General features: G+C 41.9%; 2 protein-coding genes across 3 annotated transcripts; both read right to left on the bottom strand.

The window, feature by feature from the left end:
- Nucleotides 1-208: 208 nt before the first annotated feature.
- Nucleotides 209-16,169, bottom strand: LOC130181715 (G-protein coupled receptor 22-like). Its single transcript, XM_056396098.1, has 2 exons — nucleotides 13,639-16,169; nucleotides 209-3,999 (listed from the first exon to the last, which is right to left on the bottom strand). The coding sequence occupies exon 2, from the start codon at nucleotides 3,886-3,888 to the stop codon at nucleotides 2,350-2,352; it is 1,539 nt and encodes a 512-aa protein (XP_056252073.1). The 5' UTR covers nucleotides 3,889-3,999; nucleotides 13,639-16,169; the 3' UTR covers nucleotides 209-2,349.
- Nucleotides 16,170-16,324: 155 nt separating this feature from the next.
- Nucleotides 16,325-22,586, bottom strand: cidec (cell death inducing DFFA like effector c). Of its 2 annotated transcripts, none has more exons than XM_056396129.1 (6): nucleotides 22,443-22,586; nucleotides 19,572-19,640; nucleotides 19,304-19,457; nucleotides 18,748-18,897; nucleotides 17,838-18,028; nucleotides 16,325-16,775 (listed from the first exon to the last, which is right to left on the bottom strand). In XM_056396129.1, the coding sequence occupies exons 2-6, from the start codon at nucleotides 19,622-19,624 to the stop codon at nucleotides 16,598-16,600; spliced, it is 726 nt and encodes a 241-aa protein (XP_056252104.1). In that variant the 5' UTR covers nucleotides 19,625-19,640; nucleotides 22,443-22,586; the 3' UTR covers nucleotides 16,325-16,597. The 2 variants fall into 2 exon arrangements, with proteins under 2 accessions (XP_056252104.1, XP_056252096.1); XM_056396121.1 differs by lacking the exon at nucleotides 22,443-22,586 and adding an exon at nucleotides 20,024-20,163.
- Between the last annotated feature and the right edge of the window lie 395 nt (nucleotides 22,587-22,981).

The following is a 22,981-nucleotide window of genomic DNA, read 5'->3' on the forward strand; positions in this document are numbered from 1 at the left end:
AAAATGCAGTTTTTCCAGCTTCACCCAAAGCCAGGGGTTACCAGGCTTTTTAGCCAGATAAACCCAGGGAAACCCCTGACCCTGTGTTTTTTGTAGTGCTTTCTATATTTTTTTATTTTTAGTACAGTGACCGTGCCATATGTTCAAACCTCATTGCAAACAGCATATATGATTCCTATGGTCACGATCAAAGAGTAAAAGGAGAAAGTTTAGACCTTGATATTTCATATTTATTGATATGATTCAACTTTGCATGGTGATACATTCACATAAAAACAACACCATGGAGAAAACTTATAAAGATAGCATATTCTTGGTGTACATACAGTAAAATATATATATATATATATATGTATTTTCATGTGTTTACATTCAGGAAAGCGTTAAGTGTGTGTGTGTGTGTGTGTGTGAAAGAAATCACATGGCCTCTGAAATGAGTCTCAGTGTGAGAACAGCATTAGAGCAGTGAACACACAAGCAGGTACAACAAAGTCAACAGAGAAAACATTAGTCCTATTAATAATCTCACCAACCTGTCAGTGCTCCGTTGTAGTGACAGTTACTTTCTAGTGTTGACTGGACACTAAGGTTGAGTCGACCCATGGGACCAGATGTCTGGGTGCTGACAGAGACGAACCAGCTGCAGCTGAAACACCCCTCTAATCTAGAAAAGTCAGTCTATAATCACATACAGACCAAGTGACTTGTACTGTAGACTTCACATATAGTACATTCAAATCTGATCAATATTTACACATCATATACATGAATATTATTTAAAAAAATATTTCAGATGCTTTTAACATGTCAAAACTGAGCCACAGTGACACCTTAAATATAGTGCAATCCCAAACAATAGACTGGCAATAAATACTATTGAACCTTTGAGTATTCAGCTTTTATTGAGAATGTGTCAGAGAGGCGTTGACTAAATGTGACAGTTAATTTTGAGATTGTAGTTTTTGGTAATATATATGGGACTGCATTATATTAAAGGTATTCCTGTTATTGTGTCATCCCAACTAGCTACTTCAGCCAGAAGACTTCCCATAATTCTTTTAACACCTGATAAATCATAAGATAAACGTCTTCTTTAATGTTCAAAGTCATAGTACTTAAGAGTCAGAGAAAGAGATTGATATCTCTCCCATGTCTGTAAGGTAAATATGAAGCTACAGCCAGCAGCTGGTTAGCTTAGCTTAGCATAATGACTGAAAACAGGCAGAAACAGCTAGCCTGGCTCTGTCAGAAGGTAACAAAATCCACTTACCAACACTTCTAAAGCTCACTAATTAACACACTCTCTCTAGTTTCTTTCGTCTGTACAAAATAAGTTAAGTAAAAACTATTTGTTTCTAGTTGTGCTAAGTTAAGCTAACCAGCTGCTGCTGCTGCAGCTCCACATTTACCATATAGACATAAGAGTGGTATCAATCTGAACATGTAACTCTCTGTAAGAAAGCAAATGAGCATATTTTCCAAAATGTCAAAGTGTTCCTTTGAATGATGTGCTTACCTTCCCCCTGCTGTATATGCAAAATACCAACAAGATATTACACCGTTTGATATAAACTGGGGTGCAAAAAAGTTGCATTTATGTCAAGGAGCTTTGAGAGATTTTATTTAAACACTGTAACATTTGAATATATAATAACTAAAGCTAAAGCAAAACTGCATTTAATATTTCACACTTTAATTGTCCTTGGACGTGTGCCTCATTTGCTTTCTGTAGACTGACCCTCCTGAACTCTGACACATTAACGTCTCGTCTTCTCGTGGCAGTCAGTCACTGTCTTGCTTGTGTGCATGTTCCCCGTTCTGTTCAGACTACACAAGATACCATCTAGCAAAACTTTCACAGCAAAATTAAGGCAGAGACAATATTAAACACATTCAAAGAATTTTTTGAGTATTGACGTTTTTGAAGTGTATCAACATTTTTAAAGCTGCCTTGGAGCATTTGAGCGGGAGGCAGATCAGATCATCTGCTGGCTGAACACATTCTTTGGAGCAGTTCTGTCAGCACCACTGTGAGAATGCTCTATCATACAACTCCGTATGTAAACAGACTTCAGTATTTAACAGAGTGCAAATTATATACACTTGTGTGTTTGTTGTTGTAGGATCTTATTCAGCTGCAAAGGCTGTTTGCAATACAGTGATGACAGCATAACTGCTTCCATTGCTGCCTGAGGTGAATGTAAGCTGTGTTTAGCATGGGCTTGCTGCTGGTGGTTACATTAAAACATCTCCCAGAGGTGGAAATGTGTTTTTCACATTTCTTACAGTGACTTCACACACCAGCGAGTTTCCTAATGAAACAACTTACAGCAGTAAGTAATGTCAGTCTCACAGGGCCTCTGCCAGGCAACGGTCAGTACCTTCGCTTGCTTCCAGCCGCACCTGCCGGCTGGTTTTTCTGTTTTCCACCCAGGAGTTGTGTATGACAGTGCCCCCTGGTGAAGGGTCTACTTGGAGCAGGGACACCACCCTCTTTTTAACCTTGGCACGTAGGGCCCTGCGCAGTTTCTGTCGGGTGAAAGCATAGAGCAGAGGGTGGGAGACAGTGGTGCCATAAGCTAGGGCTAGGAACCAGAGGCGCAGGCTGATCAGGGCATCACTGGGGCCAATGCCAAGGATTAGCACGTTGGTCACAGAGAGGGGAGCCCAACAACCCAGGAATGTGGTAATGATGATGAGGGACATCCTGAACACTCGCCTCTGGCGCTCTCGCCTATCCCTGTGTCGCCGCACCGCCCTCCGCAAGGCAATGATGGCTGACACGGAGGCCTGAACACCCATGGTGGCTGGCATGGGGGTGGCCGCACCCATGTCAGAGATGACCAGCGGGGCAGATGAGGACAAGGCAGGGGGGGATGTGGGGGTAGGGGAAGGGGATGGAATGAGGGGTGGGTGGCTGCGCTGCTTGGTACCATCTGTGGTGCACTGCTCCCCTCCTACCTCCCCACCATCGATCATTCTGGGCCCTGCTTTCTTCTTTTTCTGTCTCTTGTTGTGCCCGCTGCAGGAGGGGCCTCTGAATCGCTGATTCTTCTTCATGTGGGAGCCAATGCGGATGTTTAAAGCCCTCAGTATTCTGGAGTAGGTGAACAGCATGACTGCCACAGTGGTGAAGAAGATGGGTATCTGCAGGATAAGATGATAGTACATACCCAACCTTGTGTGATAGCCCTGCCCACCAACACACAGCAGTGTCCGGTTACGCCATGCTGGCACCACTGTGGCACTGATGCCATATGAGGACAAAGACAAGGGAGGCACTTGCCCTTTCTCCTCTGATGCCTCTCCACTGGACCACTGCTCCTCCAAGAATGGGATAAAAAACACAGCTACTGAGGTGACCCAGACAGCAACCAGGAGCAGCGCCGCTCTGCGTGTCGTGAGCAGCCTGTTGGCTGGCCGCACTGAAATGTCATATCGGTCCAAGCTGATAACCAGGATGTTGATGGCTGTGGCGATGCTCGCGAAGGTGACACAGGCTTCATGGAAGCAGCAGAGCAGGGCCAGGTTTGGTCCTGGAGGCAGCAGCACCACCACCAGAGTGAGGGGCAGACACAGCACACACACCACCACATCCAGCACGTGCAGATTGACAGTCACCATATTGCTCACTGAGTCCACTAAATTGGATTGAGAGCAGTAGAGCACTAGCACTGTCAGGTTGCTGCTGAAACCCAACACCAGCTCCAGCATGAGGAAGGCTGTGAGCGACACCTGGAAGCCCAGTGAGTACGGCACGTACCAGGACGCGGGGCTGCTGGACGAGCCCCCTCCTCCCTGCTCCTGAGGGACCATCCCCTCCAGGCCCGCCACTGTCCCAACCCAGTCAGTTGTGGCTGGGCTTGAGGTGTAGCTGTCAGTCTCCATGACGACCTCTCAGTCCTCACATATTGTATCTGTCACACCGTTGATGAGCTCCCATGATGCACTAGGCTGAGCCTCCACGATGCAGATATGAATAACAGCTTGATGACAGCGCTGGGGAGACAGGAACACAATGCAGACAGATGAGAAATGAACCGTGGAGGAAAGAAACAAAACACATTATTCTCTCTCATGGCGGTCAGACATCTGTAAGGCAGAGATCATAACCTATTTTTGCCTATCTATCTATCTATCTATCTATCTATCTATCTATCTATCTATCTATCTATCTATCTATCTATCTATCTATCTATCTATCTATCACATATGCATATATATCAACCCCAGCATCTGAACATTGGACAAATACTGCATTATGCATCAAACCAGCCTTCAGTCTGTCTCCTATCAGTATCTCTGATTACCTGAGACCTACACACATGCTGTCAGAACTGCAGTCCGCCACAATATCCCTAAAGTGTACTGGGGCCCAGGGGAATGGGCAAATTGAATGAAGCTAAGTAATCAGACCCACAGGTAATCAATTGCCCTCTCAGTGGATCAGTAAAAAAAAACAATACATTCAGCAACTTACACAAAACTGGTCATGATCTCTGCTCTGCGAGCTGGAGCAGAGATCATGATTTATTTAAAATACCTTTACTGGCGAAGGAGCATATAAGTGTTGGAAGGTTTCAGCCAAACTGACGACTACTTCAGTTCTTTCCCTTCAGTATGTGTGTCACATCTGAAGAGTTAATTCACTAAAATATACTGAGGAAAGACGTCAAGAAATAGCTAAAGAATAAACAAAAAGTGAACATCAATCCTGATGCAAATTTCAGGGATAACAGTTTATCTATCTGCTGGTAGGCATGGCAGGTCATTTTCTAAATAGAAATTCATACAGGTTCATTCACATAAACTCTTGAAGAACATTTTCTGTGTTTCTTCACTTTAGGGGTCTGTTCTCCTGTTGTGTTTAAAACAAATACTGATGTAAACACACCTTTAACAGCATCAGAAAACAGTGAGTTAAATTTAGTTTTGGTCCAGTTGTTAATCTGTGTAGTAAAAGCTCAGAGTGGAATTGATAGATGATGATGATGATGATGATGATGATGATGATGATGATGATTAGCTGCTGTTATTCAGTGCTACAGTTCACCAGTCACTGATGACTTTTATTGTGTTTTTTTGTTCCAGCTGTATGTCACAGCTTGTTGGTACTGTTATGCACACAGACAGTATCTTCCTGTTGCACTGACAACCACATGATTAAAGGCAGTGTGTAAAACACAGTCGCTCGTCATTGATTAGAGGGCGCCAACTGATTGCCCCTTGCGGCAAATCAACTGAATGATTAAATTCACAGCTTCCTTTCCCCCTGAATTCATCAAGAGGTGGAAAGCTTCATCTTCAGGTGTTTAAAACACTTGATGGTGAACTTACGAGTCAAGAGTGCGGGAAATAAACAACAACGCAACTAATGAACTCTCAACTATGAACCTCTGTACAACTCCATTCTAGCTACGAGACATTCGGTTGAGTGATGGGCTCATTTTCTCCCTGCTTCTGTTTCCACGGCAACCACACTTTAAGGGCCTAGATTAATGAGGGCACAGGTGCTGTAGTATCGAAGTGTGTGATACTGAGCTCTTTGGTGACAACCATGCTAGTGACAGTTAGACAGTAGTGTAGCAGAGTTAAAATACCTCCAGGTTACAACACAGAGAGCTTACGACACGTTACAGTCCCATGGAGAAAAGATAAAGGATACAGAAAAGTAAACAGACTGGGGCACTCTTGTTGGTCTGGTGAGTTGTGAGTTAAAATGTCAACAATGCAATGATAAAACCTTCTGTTGCTGATATATTGCCCCCAGTAATCCATATAAAAATACGACTACTTGTCTTGTTGCTTTTTTATGTGTTCCTGTTCTCCCTGGGCCTTGTAAACAGCAGAATGTGGGAAGAAATGGAAGTCCCCTAACAACAATATCACTCGCAAACTATTTTCAGTAATATGAGGAACTTCATGGAAACAAGGTGAAAGTTTCTACGACACTGTCTAAGCTAGCGAGAAAGCAGTTAGCACAAACAGATTTGTGGTTTAGTTTAAAACTCTAAGGAGAGAAATGTCTCTTGGGATGTAAGGGGAAATGAAAGGAGGGACACTGGGAAAGTAGAGTGAAAAAAACAGGGTCAGAGAAAACAACAAGTGAAGAATTGATGGTGTACATGAGCACTGTGCTCGATTCATGTTAAACGTTTCCAGCTGGTCCGAGCGTGAGTAGACCTATCTGATTGCCACCAGAGGCTGGGATTGGGAAAGAGCAGGATAAGGGGACAGAGGAAGGTTGGATTGGAAGCTGGAGAGAAATGGAAATGTAGATTTTTAGAGAAGCAGTGGATTCTTGTTTAGAAGCAGGTATGCATCACCTGTAAGTAGGACATCTGAAGCGCCTGCTGGAGAGCTGAGACAGATTACAGAAAATGGCAGAGTGAGGGAAGGAAGTAGAGAAGAAGGGCGAGCCAGCTGTACTGGTAAACAAGATGTCCCAGGGAGCAGAGGTGGCAGCTTTTTTTCCACTCTAACATCTTACATCAGCCTTTCCCTAACTGCTGCTGGTTTCCTGGTTGCCTCCAGTTCCCAACAGACCACTTCAGTCCCAAAAGACTACACTCATGATTGCCTGAGTGAAAAGCTGCATGATGGCTGCACAGGTTAGACGTTTAGCACAGGAAAGGTGGACAGATATTGCCAATCTTGAAATCGCAGCAGAAAAGCAATCTGATTGTAGCAAAGCACAGCAGCTGATGAAGACTAGAGCGCTATATAATACACAGGTTTCCCTGTAATACAGGGATTAATAGTTTTGCTGTGCTTAATTTATATGCTCTATTTTTTTAGGGAGTTATGGTTTTGGAGTGATTTTCATACAGGGCTTTCTCTTGGGGGTAAGCTTTCTCCTTGGAACTAATCTTTAACTCTGGTTTTCTACATGAAGTGTAAAAAATCAATCAATACGACCCTGTGTTGACCCACGGGTGGCCTTTTCTAACCCTGGTGAGCACTGCGCTGTTCCACACTGTTCTTTATCCACAAAATGGTTATTGGAAATTTTATCCGTCTTGAATCTGAATGATTCCATTTAGGTTAGGTCTCGTAAGGTGATGTTCAGAGCATGAAACAGGGCGCATTTCTTAAGATGGTTTCCTAATTAAGTCACCTACAAGTGGGAGACGCTCACCAGAGAGTGACTGTGTGTGTGTGTGTGTGTGTGTGTGTGTGTGCGTGTGTGTGTGAGTGAGTACGTGTGATCTTTTTCTATCTTAACAGAAGGCAATAATCTCACTTGGATCCTGACATACTGAGGAGCAGGAAAAGGTCACATCAAGGTGATGCTTTTAGTATAAGTGGTTGTACTAGCCCATCAACACCTTGTCCCTTTAAACCTCTGAATATACAATATAATGAGGTTGAATGTGAGAGTGATAACACATTTCATCTGAATATCTCGTGATGATGTCAAGAACCAAAAAGTGTGAGAGTTTTCTGAAGATGTTAAGCCTGGGGAATAGTTACAGGAATAGTTTGACACTTTGGGAAATGCACTATAGTCTGGGATCAGGGGGAAACATCCAGCCTGACCTGTCCAAAAGTGACAAAATCAACCTGCCAGCATCCGCATGAAAACAGAACTGTAGAAAGACAAGTCATGGTTTTATAGCAGGTATTAAACTGGATGGATACTGAACGTTATTTTTTTATATATATAAAAAAGCTACAGTATATGTAATGTACTTTTCACTTCTCAGCATATTCTATTGTTTGATAATAAACTTATCTTTCTCCTGGTCTTGTCTGGCTATAGTTGATGACTGATATTTTCAGTGAAAAATGTGAAAATTCCCAGATATTCAATATGTAAACATTAATTTTATTCTGCACAGCACTTGACATAACATCTGGGTCCTGATCCCTAATCCTTTGCTTTAGATTCAGATGGGACGAGTGTTTCTGTCTTTTGTTTGAGCTCATTTTGGCTCTATTTATATGCAAATATTTACAATGTGTAAAAAGCTATTTTTTATGTGACCTGTTTATGAATGCTTGTCTTGTTGCTTTGTGATCCCCTTAAGCCAGCAAAACAACGTTTTCCATGATAATCTAATCAAAAGTTAAAACTTTTCAACAATTTAGAGTCTAAATATTAGACATCAGGTTTTGCTGTCAGTTTCAAACGGGATATTCTTTCAGTCTGATTGAAAAATCTCTTTTTATTTTTGCTCTGATTTTTCTGATCACTATTGGTTTCTCCACCTAAATAGTCAGACTTGAATGCAACAATTGAGGCCTGTTTCTTGGGGGTTATAGAAAGTCACTGTAAGAAATCAATGCAGGTTTAGGAAAGGTGTAATAAAATTTGTAATGACTACACAAAACAATGAACACAAACTGGCTGGATAATATAATAGACACATTTTTACTTTAACGGTGCATCAAGGGTTCAGCAGGGAGGTGATACACCATATCCAGAGCCACCTTTTTCCATATGGATCTAAGTGATGCTCTAGAAACGCTTCTCCTTCGGTGTAGGAAGTGTGTGACAAGAGACTGTATAGCATGTATAATTGAACAGCGACACTCTGCTCCCTGAAGCAGCAGCACCAAGATTAAAAAGATGAATGGCAGTAAAGATTATCTAGCTATTCCTGTGAGACAAGCTGATGTAACAGGTTGTCAAAATGATATAAAGCGAGAAGTCTGGAATGCAGAGGAAAAGTACATGAATAGTAATGTGGAATATATTTTAATGTAGAAAATTAGATTTTTATCAACTGCACTGCAAAAAGTTTATGATTAAATCAGCCTGGTAGCAACATGTGTTGGATATGTTCATCTTTCGCTCCCAGTGGAAACCTAAGCAGTAATGTAAATAAGTCACTTCTATAATGTGTTCTACGCTCTGTGAGGCTGTGCTTACTCTACAGCCACAATGTCACTTTAAGCTAAATGCTGAAGTCAGAAACGCTAACGTGCGCACAATGACAACGCTACCGAGCAGATATAATGTTTACCATGTTCAGAATCTTGGTTTAATGAGTCTGCATGCTAACGTTCCCTAAGTCAGGTGATCTCCACCATCAGGGACCGATATCCCTGGAGCCACGCTGCTAGAGATGCTACTGGTATCAAACGTAAGGTACCAAACAGAACTAATCCACATATTTCTCTTCACCAAACACATGATTGCTATGAACTCCATGTCTTAAAGCATCAGAGCAATTTGGAGAAAATCAGTTATTCTTCATTAAGATGCAAAGTTATGCAGCATTTTACCTGAAAATCTAATCAGGCTGTCATAAGGAGCTTTGCGGGGAAAGTATGACGTTTCTGTTGTTGATAGTCAGATGACACTGTGGTGGCAGGTCAGAAGAAAGTGAATGATCAGGATGGGCATTTGAGGATCACATTCTAAGGAACAGTATGTGTAATGAGATTATAATCCCATTACAGATATTTTCAGGTGGCCTCTTCAATCAATGCGATAGGAGAGCTATTAAAAAACAGACATCTTTCTTCTGGCCTTCAGGAGTCTGGTCGTTCCCCCTTTTGTGCCAAAAAGGCAGCTTCAATCACTTGTCAAGACAATGCCACCACAGTCTTGGCAGAGCGCTGATTCTCACAAGACATTACTTTAGACAAAGCAGGGGACAAGAATAGAAACAATAGCGTTCAAGCCAGAGAGTCTGTAGTGTGAGGGGGTGAGTAACGACAAAACAGAAAGGCTGAAGCTATAAGAACACAGAACCCCCTATATATGAACACCCACCAGCATGTGTGTGTGTGTGTGTGTGTGTGCGAGTGTGCGTGCACGGGCGTAAATAGACTCCCCATTGAGACATCAAGCTGTTATTTGAGCGCTCTCTCCAGTCACCACGCCATGATGGAGACAAAATGTCATGTCAGAGCAAAACACTTGCAGACCACTGCTCATCCTCAGCACAGCAGGCCTGGGAGACCAAGACACACACATATATATTAGTACACTCATGCACAAGCACATGCACGTGCATGCACACACACATTTAGATGTGCACAGGACACGTGCTGAGTCTAAGTGGTCTTGTAGCTGTAGGTGAATACTGAGAGGATGAAAGTCTGCAGCAGTGGAATATCTTACAGGGTGGTAAATGTACGGGATTATTCCTTTTCCAGTAGATTGAATGTAAAATAAATACAGGTCAGATACAGAATTCCCAATTGAAACTGGCTTCCAGCTGACTCTGAACACACTAACGCTTTAGTGCACTAAACCTGTTCAGGCGGGGCATGACTCTGACCTTCAAATGTCAGGACAACTACTACACTTATGTTTACCATTGTCAAGATCAGTATCATCATGTCGAGCGTTGCCAAGTGCAGTGGACATGATAAATGTAAATAAATGGCTGTGTACGGGCAAATATGTTTTCTAGGGTCATTTGTTATGAAAACAAAAATCTTGAAACACGATTGCATCTGACCAACTGTGCGGCCCTACTGGTATATACAGTATCACACTGCTTATTCAGTACTACTTCACTACTTACTTGAATCAAACTATTCTTTTAGGTTTATGACTCACACAGTTTGATACGAGGTTTTGTATTATGAAATGAACCAACTGGAGAAAATTAAGTCGATCCCAATCAGTCAGATACAGCTGCATGAATACCTGTGCAATGTGAGTCAGAGCCACAGCCCAAAGCAAATACCTGAAGCATATAATGTTCATATAATTATTTTTGTATTGAATATTTTATTTTATATTGAATTGTTTGTTAGAGAGAAGATTTAACTCCATAGTAACTTCACAGAAGGTCAAAGTTGGTTGTGTTGGTTGGTTGTGTTGTTGCTTTGTTAGCCTTTATAGCCTCAACAACAGCTTACTTACTTATGTAGGGCTGTTGTGTAGGCTTGCATTAGATTGTAGGTGTATTTATTTTGTTGTCTTAACCTCTGCTGAGATGCCAGTTTTAGATAAAACAACAGGTACAGTATATTTATACATCATGCGTGCCTCACTGCTGCGTTAACACAATGAGGGCACGAGCAGGCTCACAGAGTTTGCTGACTGGTTCATCCTGTCCAGGGTTTTTGCAACCTTTATGGCTGTTGTTAAAGCTGCATCCATACTTTCTACGCAGAAATCCGATTATCATTTTATAAATATTTAAGTCCACTTCATCATAATTGAGCTGAGGAGCAGTGGACAGCCTGAAATATGGAGAAATACAGAGAGTGCTTTTGTAAAATTGAGCACTTCTTCAAGAACTTCTTCAGGAGATTCATCTTTAATGTATCTATGTCTATCTTTGTGTGACGACTGAAGGCAAATCTGAGGGACAACTTATACACACAGTGAGTGAGTTAACATTTTGCCAGTTTAGTCAGTGACCATAAACATTTGGTATTGGGAAATAAATCCATTATTCAGACAGATGGTAGATGGGCAAAGTATCCAGGCTCTCTTTGTGTTGTCCTGTTACCTGAATTATTTATCGCTCAGCAGAAATATGGACCTGAAATAGCCAGCCATTGAAAAACTAAGCTCAGGGAAGACGCAGAAAGAAGAAAAGACGAGGGAAGGAAGAGAGGGGGGGGGTTCCTGATAGGTGCTGATAGATGAGATGACAGATGCTGAACAGGAAGCCACATGGTGAAAAATGATGAGGTTACTTAACTGCAGAAGGAGGCAATTAGTAGACAATTAATCCATTTGTGTGTGAGCTGGCACCAGCAAGACAGAGAGGTGATGATGATGATGTATTCACACACACACACACGCACACACACACACAAACACACAAACACACACACACACACACACACACACACACACACACACACACACACACACACAGGCTTCCTGACTTCATGTGTCTAGCGGGATTTGGTTTCCCTTTCTTCATGTTCACAATCAAAGCCGTCCCCAGCAGAACGTGGGGACAGCGGGGTAGAGATAGAGCTCGGACTCAAATGCTTTTATCAACTCGTCTTCCTTCTTGTCTTTGCTTTCCTCCACCTCCACAATACTGCGACTCCCCCATCTCCTTGCAACTAACCCCAGCCCCCTTTACTCCTCATCTCACCTGCTGTGTTTTATTGTGTTTAGTTTCACTTTCACAGTCTTTGTTCATCCCTCTTTTTGGGTTGTTTTGTTCAGTACCAAACTGTTGCTTGTGATGAACAGCTGAAATAGAAACTGCACGACGCAGCATGTGGGTAGTGTGAGTATAAACCTGATTTATGCGATTCTGTTAGGGCACACTGCAGTGCTGAGATGTGTGTCCCATGTGACAAAACTCTGATGGAAACTGTCTAACCGCACATGGTTTACAGAACACAACCCCTGCATAACACTTTAAATATTAGGAGCAAACTGCAACTAAGGATAATTTTTATTATGCTGATTATGTCTCAATTTATCATTTGGTCTAAAAAGTGTCAGAAAATAGTGAAAAATGTTCATCATATACTGTAAATTGTTTGGACACAGATATTCAACTCTCCGTCATAGAAGAGTAAGAAAACCATTCACGTTTGCAAAGCTGGAGCCAGATCTTTCTTGGCATTTTGTATAAAACTTAAAAAGTCTTTGGGTAATTATCAAATATTTTTGTAGATAAATTGTCGATCAGCTAACATTTTGGAGAAAGATTTTAGTTTACTAGCAGTAAACTAAATCCTTCAAGTATATACCTTAAAATATTTGGTGAGATGTGCACAAATGTCGTAATTTAAAGGGATAAAACTGAATTGGACCATGAGCAGATCAATGTATGCCCTAAATGTTGGCTATGCTCCTCATTTGCCCTTAAATTAATGCAAAGGAGTTTATTTTGTGCATTTTGGTGATCTCTCCCTGAAACTGTAAAGGAAGGGGAGATAGAGCCATAATTCAGCAATAAATCGACACTGACAGGCAGTGAGAGTAGATTATGAGAGGTATATGGCATTTGAAAGATATTTTAAGGCATGTTTGTCCCCTTGGCTGTTGGCACACACAACAAAACACAAATGCAAAACATGGCAAACGCATACACCATCTAAGCAGACAACCACACTTTGATGTACATGGTCTTGGTACATGGTGAGATGTTTCCAGCGGACTGCAGTGAGGACTCCCTCAGGAGCGTGGGAGAAATACACAGCCTCAGAGCCCGTAACTGTGTCAAGCACCTACTCCCACATACAGCCCGAGGTTTCTAATAAAACCCTGATTCCTCTGCTAAATCGATATTTCGTGGAGCTCCGTGTGCCAAACACCACAGGGCGGTGCGCTATGCGCTGCACATTAGGAGTGCAAGTACACATCCACGGACTGAAAGTTGGACATATAATGTATTAACAAAACAATATGTTTCCAGTTAAAAAGATGAATATCCACACGACAGGTTATAAATTTGCATTGTTGCCTGTTTACACTGCGTAAAAGTTAAACGAAGAGCATTTTCAAATATAGAGCAGATGTCATAATGTGAATATTTAACTACACGTTCCTATCATGCCAAAAAGAAAGAACTGTCTTCTTTAATTGGCAATTGAAGTTATTGCTGGACTGGATTGGCGGAACTACCTGCGTGCCAAGCGATGCGCATTTTACGCTAAAATGTCTTTATCAGACAAACGGCTGCACGAGAAAGTGAGTTATTAGGGATTAAAACAAAACACATGGATCCTTTAAATAAACTGCACTCTTACCTCTTGTGTAGGAGCCGTGCTCTCAGCGATCTATGCCTGCAACCTGTGAGCGTGTTGATGGGAAGCGTTCCTCCTGCCCTGTGGAGCAGCCAAGCACATGCTTAGCAGCAGCTCCGCCAGGGGCCACTGACAACAGCACAGCTCGGTGGGACGGACAGACGGCTGCACTGTCCGCAGCAAGAGCTCAAGCTCCTGTTGGATCCACATAAGACCCTGCTGACAGGATGACTTCAGCTGACTGAAGGAGGAGGAGGAGGGAGGTGCCAGATTCTACTATCAAGGTCATTCAGTTCAAACCAGATTTATATCTTCATACTTGTCCCTTGTGTCTTGGTGGTATTTGTCTTTGAGCTAGAACTTTAAAGCTTAAGTCTGTCATATGCAAATGTGCTGTATATTAACATTATTAAATGGTGGGTTTAACTTGATGGGGAGCTCCATTAATTTCACATATCAAAGTCTGGCTACAGATGTTGGGGTGGGGGGGCGAAGCATATGTGAAAAACATAGTAATTAAAGATAGGCGTAACCTCTGATGTCTCCCACAGGTTTCTGAAGAAAGGTTTTGAAGCTCAGAGTGGGCTGCTTTACCGCCGCCATCTGGGCAGCACCTTGCTACCCCATCTAATCCAGATATGGGCAGAGCTAGGGCGTGTGTGGAGCTGAGTCTCCCATTAGCATAGTTAGCACATGTGAGCCCTGTCTGAAGGCTAACCCAAGGCTAATTCATTTGCTGGTGAATAAGCTAGTTAATGAGGTAAGCTAACAAGTCACGTATGTATGTTGAGCGCAGACACTGATACCTGCTAGTTACTGCTAACGTTTACATGAAATAATTTCCCTCAACTCAAAAACTGGAGCATACTTCCTCACGTTCTGTTAGTCAACTAAGTGCACAGTATTTGTCTGAAGTATTTGCATGAAAAAAGGCACCAACACCACAAACACAGTGAATGTGACACCCACCTGTCACTCAGAGCAGGCACACCCTTAATTATACATGTTTAAGCCTTATCACAACAACCTCATACAGTTGTCATGAAGGGGCAAACCAGCTATAGAGACCATTTTGTACCAGGCTGTAAACATGTTTATTTCTGCTGTAAAGTTGGGCATTTAAGAACTCAAATGTCAGTTCGAGGAACTGACACTTCTGTGTTGGCTTCATTTTTCCCCAGAGGTTGCCGCTTAGAAAATGTTGTATAAAGCCTTTTGTGGCTCCAGAGGAAGCTGTATGAAGTCTGTAAAATTCACTCAAGTGATGTCACTTAAGTCAGCATCACTTGTGTTTGCCATATTTTGACAAAAAAGAAGACTGTACGGAATAAGAAAGACAATATCTGGTTCTGCTGTATTGATTTTGAAACTTTTTGTATTGTCCATTGTGAGTTTGCCAATTATACAGGAGTGCAATGCAAAATCTTTCAACAATAAAAACTTTCAACTGTTCATCATCATAGGCTGGTTTTCTTGCTATGTTCAAACAAACCAATAATCATCAAGAAATACTGTTTTGTTGTCTTGTTTCAATCTTGTGTTTAGTTTTACTTTGTTTACATTTGGATCAGAGGTTGTGCCTTCAAATGACCACATAACATACAGTAAAGATATCATTCTGACCTAAAACCTCAAGGTCAACCAAGACAACAGCAGTTCATGGTTAGATATTTTCAGTTGGAGCATCTGCACGCTGTCTGTGAAGGGAAACAAAAATCAAACCAGTTGCCAAATAAACCTGCTCATTAGACTAGCAACCAGCTCATAGTATAGAAACCAACCTGAATGCAGACAATTGAGTGCCATGCAGGAATACGGAGAGCTACGACAAATATAGCTTAAAGCATGACAGTCAGCATGAACCTCATGACTCATTTCAGTGCAAAGAAACGGCACATGACCAGTGTTCACTTGTATGTTGTGTATGCATGTGGGTGTGCAACTATGTATTCATGTGATGTGATTAACACACCACAACACCAATACAAAAATAAAAATGTGTTAATTATACCGTGATTCATTACCTCATTACATTTAAACTACATACATGCCTTTCAATACTTTAGCAAACAATAAACCAGCTGGTATCATGTGGGGTACTTATTGTGTTTCATGTGTGAACACAGACTGAATCAGAAATGATCAGCTCTCACCCTGTTCCTATTTTTTCGGCTCATATTTTCTGCAGACAGAAAAACCAGACAAAAGTCAAAGAAATGAGTGGATGAGAAGGACGTGAGCCACAGTAATACTCCAACTATTGACCTACTGAATCTTCACCTCAACATTTCTTCTTCAGGATCTATCAGACGGACAATTTGGTTAAAAACTGTCCGGCTTTTTGCCACCACCTTCCTTAACATGATGGCAAAAGTGGCACTTCTGCCACCAGCTGAAGCCTCTCTCAGTATAATGGTTCGCTTCCGTCCCCCTGCCCCTTGCAGCTGCTCGCGCTCTCCCCTTCTCTTCCTCTGGTTCTCTGCAGCTGACAGGACGGTGCAGGCCAGGGGACAATTAGAGAAGCGTGGGAGAGACAGCTGGACCTGTTGCCAATTACACTGACTGTGACCAGGAACCACACACATAAGCCACTTTAATGGGCTCAGACTGCACATTTAAGCACATGGTACTTGTGGACTTAATGTGAGTTGACTTAAACTGATTTTCAGAAATGAAAAATAAAATAAAAAAGTGTTAGTTTTATTTATTCATCTCCATAGGAAAAAGTTAGATAGTGAGTAAAAGTGCTTTCTGAGGAACAACTTGTAGTGTTGGCTTCTACATACATATGCAGCAAAATAATGTAACAGAGCAACAAAGTGACTGTGAGAACAGACTGCTGCAGTATCTGGTGTCTCCAAACTGCACAGGAAACAGTGACATGATCAAGTAGTTTCATGTGTGTGCTAAATCTAAGAATGGACAATATGTCCACTCCACCATCATCAGTTCAAGTCTGTCATCAGTAGCAGATCTTTCCCAGCAGCATACTCTGCAGCTGCCTGATCCTGCTTTCCTGTGGCAGCAGACTCTTCTCTGCTCGCTCCTCCTCCTCCAGCAGCTGCTCGATGTAGCAGGAGGAGCCCAGCAGGATGTGGCCTGTGGCCTGCATGGAGAAGATGGTCCATCGCAGAGCCTCCCTGGAAGCACAGCACAGAGAGACAGGGAAAGTATAAGAGAGTTGTCATAAATAGCAAATTCCCATATGTGCAGATGGTTACACAGATACACACAAACACAGCATTTGAGTAACTTAGGATACATATGTATGAGAATTGCTGCTGTCTTTCAGCTGCTCCCATGAGGGGTCACCACAGCAGATCACCACCCGCCAATTTGAGCTTTCATAGGTTATACACCAGATGACCTTCCTGATGCCAACCTGGGTTTGGAGGACCGAGGGATCGAACCATAAACCCAGAGACCAACAGTCGATGTGCTCTACCACTTGAGCCATGGCTGACCAAACATATGTATGAAAGTATTATCACTAAAAACAATGACATGTAATTTTTTGAGTAATTGTCATAGAAAACAATATAGACAAGCATGACAGACCACACAAGCTGATTAGCAAACTGCTGACAGGAAATATTCACAACCTCAGATGGTAATTTCACACATCAGCTGCATCTCATAAAACTGAAATCTAAGAAACAAACCTCCTCCATCGCAGTGTGAGCGCAAAAGCCTCATATATGACAAGTCTGCAAAATTTAATCCTCTCTGACTGAAGCTCTATGGCAAAGATGAAAACCAGCAGATCTCAGCAGCAGTGACATAACTCCCAAAATTAATCTCTAGTAAAATCAAGCCTTTGTTCTTCTGTGATCTGACCATTTTAACTCTGCCACCCACACAAGTATACACGGTACAATATGACTTCATGCTTTACATGTCAGGGGCTGTGCACAGAACGCTGTAAGCGGTGTTGATATGTTGTTAAAGCGGCTGACACACAGTAGGAAATGGACCAGAAAATAACTGAATTGTTGGTGGGTGGCTGAATTCATGAATTATGAATCATTAAAATGGATCAAATTTCATCTCTAACTGGATTAAGCTGTTACTAAGAATCCAGATAGCACTTCAGTGAAGTCACCAGAGAGATGCTTTGAGAAAAGAGACAAATCAGTTACATAAGAGTTCAACACAAAAGCATAAAAATATCAGAAGATCTCATATATTTGGCAGGCACTCACTTCAACATGTTTTTGGCAGCGTAACAGCGCAGGTCATAGGACACAGAATAAACACCGTACAGGGTTGCTTTGACGTTCAGGCAGCCAATGAAATCTTTAGGGTTGTTCTTGTAGAGGTCAAAGGTCAGCTTGGCCACATCTGTCCGGCGCAGCGGCCGGTGGTCACTGAGCTGATCTCTCGAGGGGCTGTTCTGCGAGGGGACAGGAAGAGAAACATAAGTCAGGTCAAAAGGACACAGACACATTTTGTTGGTGTGCCAGCAAACTGGGCCAAATGACAGCACACAGCTCCACCAGCACACACTTGGGTAACAGACTGAAGCAGCTCCTGCTGACGACAAATGAAAAAGATGATTATGAAGATGGGAAAAGCAAATGACCATGAGACGAGGTCCATGTCAGGTCATCAGAGTAAATATTAAGGAGGGGATGCAAATCATCACATGCATCAATTTCTATGGAGATTAATTGCTTTTGGGTGAATACAATTCAAATTTGATGATACCCCTGGGTCTCATTAATATTCAAATCCAGCCTCTCATTTTTCCTCTACAAATTATGAAGGAAGAAACTAATCTCTGGTGTTTGCCTGTGTTTTGCCTTTGCACAATAACTCACATATTACTCCCCTACTCAGTTTGAATGCTGAAATATTTTTCATTATTAAATTTCACTGAATATTTCATGTATTATTAATCAGACCAGATTCATGTAGCGTCCCTATTCATGGCTGCTTCATTAATGACACAGACACTTCTCTATCGGTTCAGTCAATACATGAAAGAAACACTGGCATAACAGAAGCTGAATAAAAGGAGACAGTATCAGTATGTTACGGTTCCCACAGTGTAATGCAGTGAAGCAAATGATCAACAGTGTCACCTAGTGGTTAATGTGAAAAGAGTCATACTGGATGTGGGGTCCACTTCTGTCCTTTCTCTAGGACCATGAGGACGGTGTTATCAGCCAGTGTCTGGAAGAACTCCTCTGTGTCCACACCTGTGCCATCCTCATCCAGCACCAACGCACTGACACACGGTACGCTCAGCGAGTCGCTGACCTGAGGAAGCAGGGATGAAAAGAAACGCACAGCAAGTGCATCGCTGGGTGAATAATGTGCCACGTCATGGGACCAGATGCACATTACTCAAGAGGCAGAACTTCACATCACACAGAGCCACTGACACATCAATCTTATGAACTTTTCCCAGCATGAGCTTGAAATGTGTATGAGCATCACAGACGGTACAGCAGTGAGTGAGTCACAGGCCAGTCTGTGTTAATTTTAGTGCTCTATAAACACACCAGGGTGTCTCCCTGCTTCATCACTATGTCTTTAATCTTACCATTCCTTCAACTGAATGGCAACTGACTCAATGCTCGATTATCTTCTCCCACAACTATGTCACAACTCCTCCTCCTCCCCCACCCTACACCTAACATCCCCTGCTCTTCCCTCTCCTCACCTTGTTCATCAAGTCTTCTAGCGCGTCTGCCATGATGCCTTTCTTCACACTGCGGTCAGCATTTGTGACTCTGAAGGGCTTTGGCTGAGGAGCTAGACCCGACAGGAGCTGCTGCGTCATGGAAGCACTGGCTGACACGCTGGCTGTCACACACCTGAGAAAAAGAAACATACAGAACAATCTGTAGCTACATCTCAAAAGTTAAACCTCTCTATAAACTGGTGATAGTGATGACCATCACATCCAGCTCATGAAGCAGTGCTCTTACTTGGAGAGGGAAGACGGAGTCAAAAGGCTGAGAGACTTCATGGCATAATCCATCTGAGAGCACCTGGACCTGTGATTGGAAGTAGAACAGTTGAGCAACTAGACTGCAACTAACTGCAAGGCAACACATCAGCACTAGCACAGGGTTATATTACTAACAGGCCTCACAGAAAAGAAGGAACAAGTAGTCGATTTGAGGGAACATTGCAGCTTGAAAGTTAATACATTTTACGTTCCATTATTAAATTAAGGCAAACGACCAAAACTAAATTTGATTTAGTATCTACATTTCCATATGTACATGAATCATAATTTGCTAATCTGTAAAATAAATCCCTCTTCCTCTATAAACTACACACATTTCAGAACACATTCCTGATAAAGATGACAAAGGAAATCTACAACAGAAATAATCCTTTTTAGAAAGGTGACACACACAACTGTTGTCCTGACCGTGTGCGAATATAATCCTTAGTTCCTGACGTCTTCTCCCAACTGCGCTTGGACAACTAAACCTCTGTGACAACACACTCTATTCTCTTGTTGCTGTTTCTTGCACCACTTGGTCACTGAACTTTACACTAATGACTGTTGAGCTAGTTGCGTACCACCAAGCTTTATTGAGTAATTCTCCATGAACACTCCCACTAACCCTCCCCATGACAGCCCTGGATTCCAGTTTATGTACAGAAACACAGTGACATTCACTGAGCACCTTAAAGAGTCAGTTCACCCAAACAGCAGAAATGCATTTTCTCACTTACCCTCTTGTGGTATGTGACCAAACAGATGGTTTTGGTTTAACAGGCCCAGGTTTTGCAATATCTGCAAACTTTTATTTTTTTTTTCAGAAGACACAGGGAAGAACTGCTGACAGTGTTTTCTATGGATTATGAAGATTAGCCTGTATATTGTAATTGGAAGACTTAAAATTAAAATTCCAAGCCAAATTCTACTCACCTTCGCTGTATTGGGGTGGCAGCAGACATTTCTGTCCACATGGCTAAATAGTGAGAATGTGTTTTTTTGTAATTTGGGTGAATCAACCAAGTAAATCAGATGTCACATACAGTGTGGACATCAAACTAAAATGAAATAAACACAGACAAAAAACAGATGAAACAGACAATGATCTAGTTGGATTTCATCCCATTAATACAGTTAAATATGGAGAGTAAATGTGGTAATTATGCAAAAATACAGGCATTTGACTGCTGTACTCATTTTTAAACTTCCATTATTTTAAAAGGGTAAACTACTCACCTACATATAGCCCCATAAGGGCTATATGACAAAATGAGGCTAAATGAAATTTCCCACATTAGGTCATCGTTCAATGTTCACCATGTTATCTATGTTATCTTACAAGTGTAGGATTAAGCAGGCAAGGTGTGTCCAGCCCTCTCAGTGTTGTCACATCATGTTACACAACCAAATCTATAGGTAGTCTGAGATCTCCTGTGTACACCAGTGACAACAGTTCAAACCCAGGGATTGATATGAAAATGATGTGCCAGTAATCTTACCCAGGTACGACTTTAAATCTGCTGTTTAAGTAGGAAAACAGAGAGCCTCAGAGTAAAGTCAAAGTAAAGATGACTGAATGTTTGTCTCACTGAAAAAAAAAAAAACAGAAGTGACAAGGTGTGATCTCACAAACCTGTTGAAACAATAGAAATAGGCAAAACACAACCCTGCTCAAGAGCACAATAAGTTTTGATTTACACAAAAAGCTAGAGAATACAAACTGTTCTAGTTCCACTGCTATTCTCTTACACAATTCACATGCCATCGCCAGTAGCTATATTTCACACTGTCTGTGAGCTTTAGACACAGCTGAGCAGCACATCATTCACACCCAGCAGAGTCCTGTATGACTGCGGCATTAAGAGAGGAAACAGAGGCAATGGGGGTGAAAATTAATCTTTTCACATCTGCAGAACACACACACAGTTCTGACATTAAGTATATTGTTTGCTTACTGGACAGGCCATAATCCTGTACTCTTGTTTTTTGTCACACTGCTAAATTGCCATACAAAAGCTTTCTGAAAAAAGAGAAGGAAAAAGTCTAAGCATAAAAGATGACTCAAAATTAAAATGTTGGATTATCAGAGGTGTTCAGGTTAATACATGACATAACTGCCAACTCAAAAGAGGAAACCTGGTGAGGAAATCAACTTGTTGTTTTCTTTGGTTTCTAAGATAACATACGCCAAGCATTCAGATAGATGTCAAGATAATAAAATCCATAAAGATCGTAACCAGAAATTAGTATACCAACAGATAACTTGGATTTGAGGTAAGAACAGAGGTAGACTGAAGGGGGGGGGGGGGGATTTCTAACCACTAAGGGGTAGGCCTTATACAGAAAACAGAGGAAAACAGTCTCCTTAATCAAAGGCAGACTCCATCACGAAGGACCCTTCACCCCACCTTCACCACTCCTTTCACTTACTCCCATCAGGCAGATGCTTCAAAGCACCACTGGCCAAAAAGAGAAATTACTTTCTGGTACAATATCCACCTTAAACAAGTCCAAATGGACTGTGAGTACTTTTAATGCAGCCTTGTACAGCTGCTCTTATTTATGGACCTGTTGTGTTTTAATGCAATTTTAAGTGAGACTTTTCATATGTATGTATATGTTTTTTTATGTTGTTTGAGTCCCTAACCTAATATTGTTTTTTAACACTCTGTGATAGATCGAGTTTTGTTTAATTTTTTTTATTTTTATCTTGAACCATAAATAAAGATCATACCACCATAGCTAAATGTTGAATTTAACAAAATTTGCAGTGGTGTCTGAGCGATGTGCTTGATATGATCAAAGTTAAGGTGGAGCAGGGAAACAGTAGAACAGTAAAACTTACCTTTCCCCTTTATGTTCCTGCTGTTAAGTGTCCACGAGTCTGCCACTGCCTCTGCCCTAATTAACAACACCTGGATTATACTAATTAAGCACCACGATTTGCGCCATTTTGGCTAACTCTTTCTCTCCCTGGCTTTGTTTCAATTGGCTTACTCACTTACTTACTCACACTTGCTATTTTGAGTGCATAAGTGCGTTCACATTGATAAATTTAGCAAAAGGTAGGCTAAGTACCCGGAAGGTGCACACAAAACAGCCCAAAAAAATTGATCCCCAACGGTCGCCATCTTGGCTACGTAGCAGAAGGGTCGGGACCACCAACGTATTTTCAAACTTGTGGAATCGCAGATTTCAGTTGAAGGAGTTAATTTCCGTGTTGCGTCACACAATAGGGGCACGCACGGGAGGGTAAAACGTTTATTTTGAAGTGAAGTTAGCGAAGCGGTGGGCAGCAGGGCAGGTGGGCAGCAGTCGAGGTCACCTGTTGCGATCGTCATTTCCGGTGAGTGGTCAACGGCAGTGTGATTTGGGAGTATACCT

The sequence above is a fragment of the Seriola aureovittata genome, chromosome 2 (genome assembly GCF_021018895.1).
Source record: "Seriola aureovittata isolate HTS-2021-v1 ecotype China chromosome 2, ASM2101889v1, whole genome shotgun sequence".
Lineage (NCBI taxonomy): Eukaryota > Metazoa > Chordata > Actinopteri > Carangiformes > Carangidae > Seriola > Seriola aureovittata.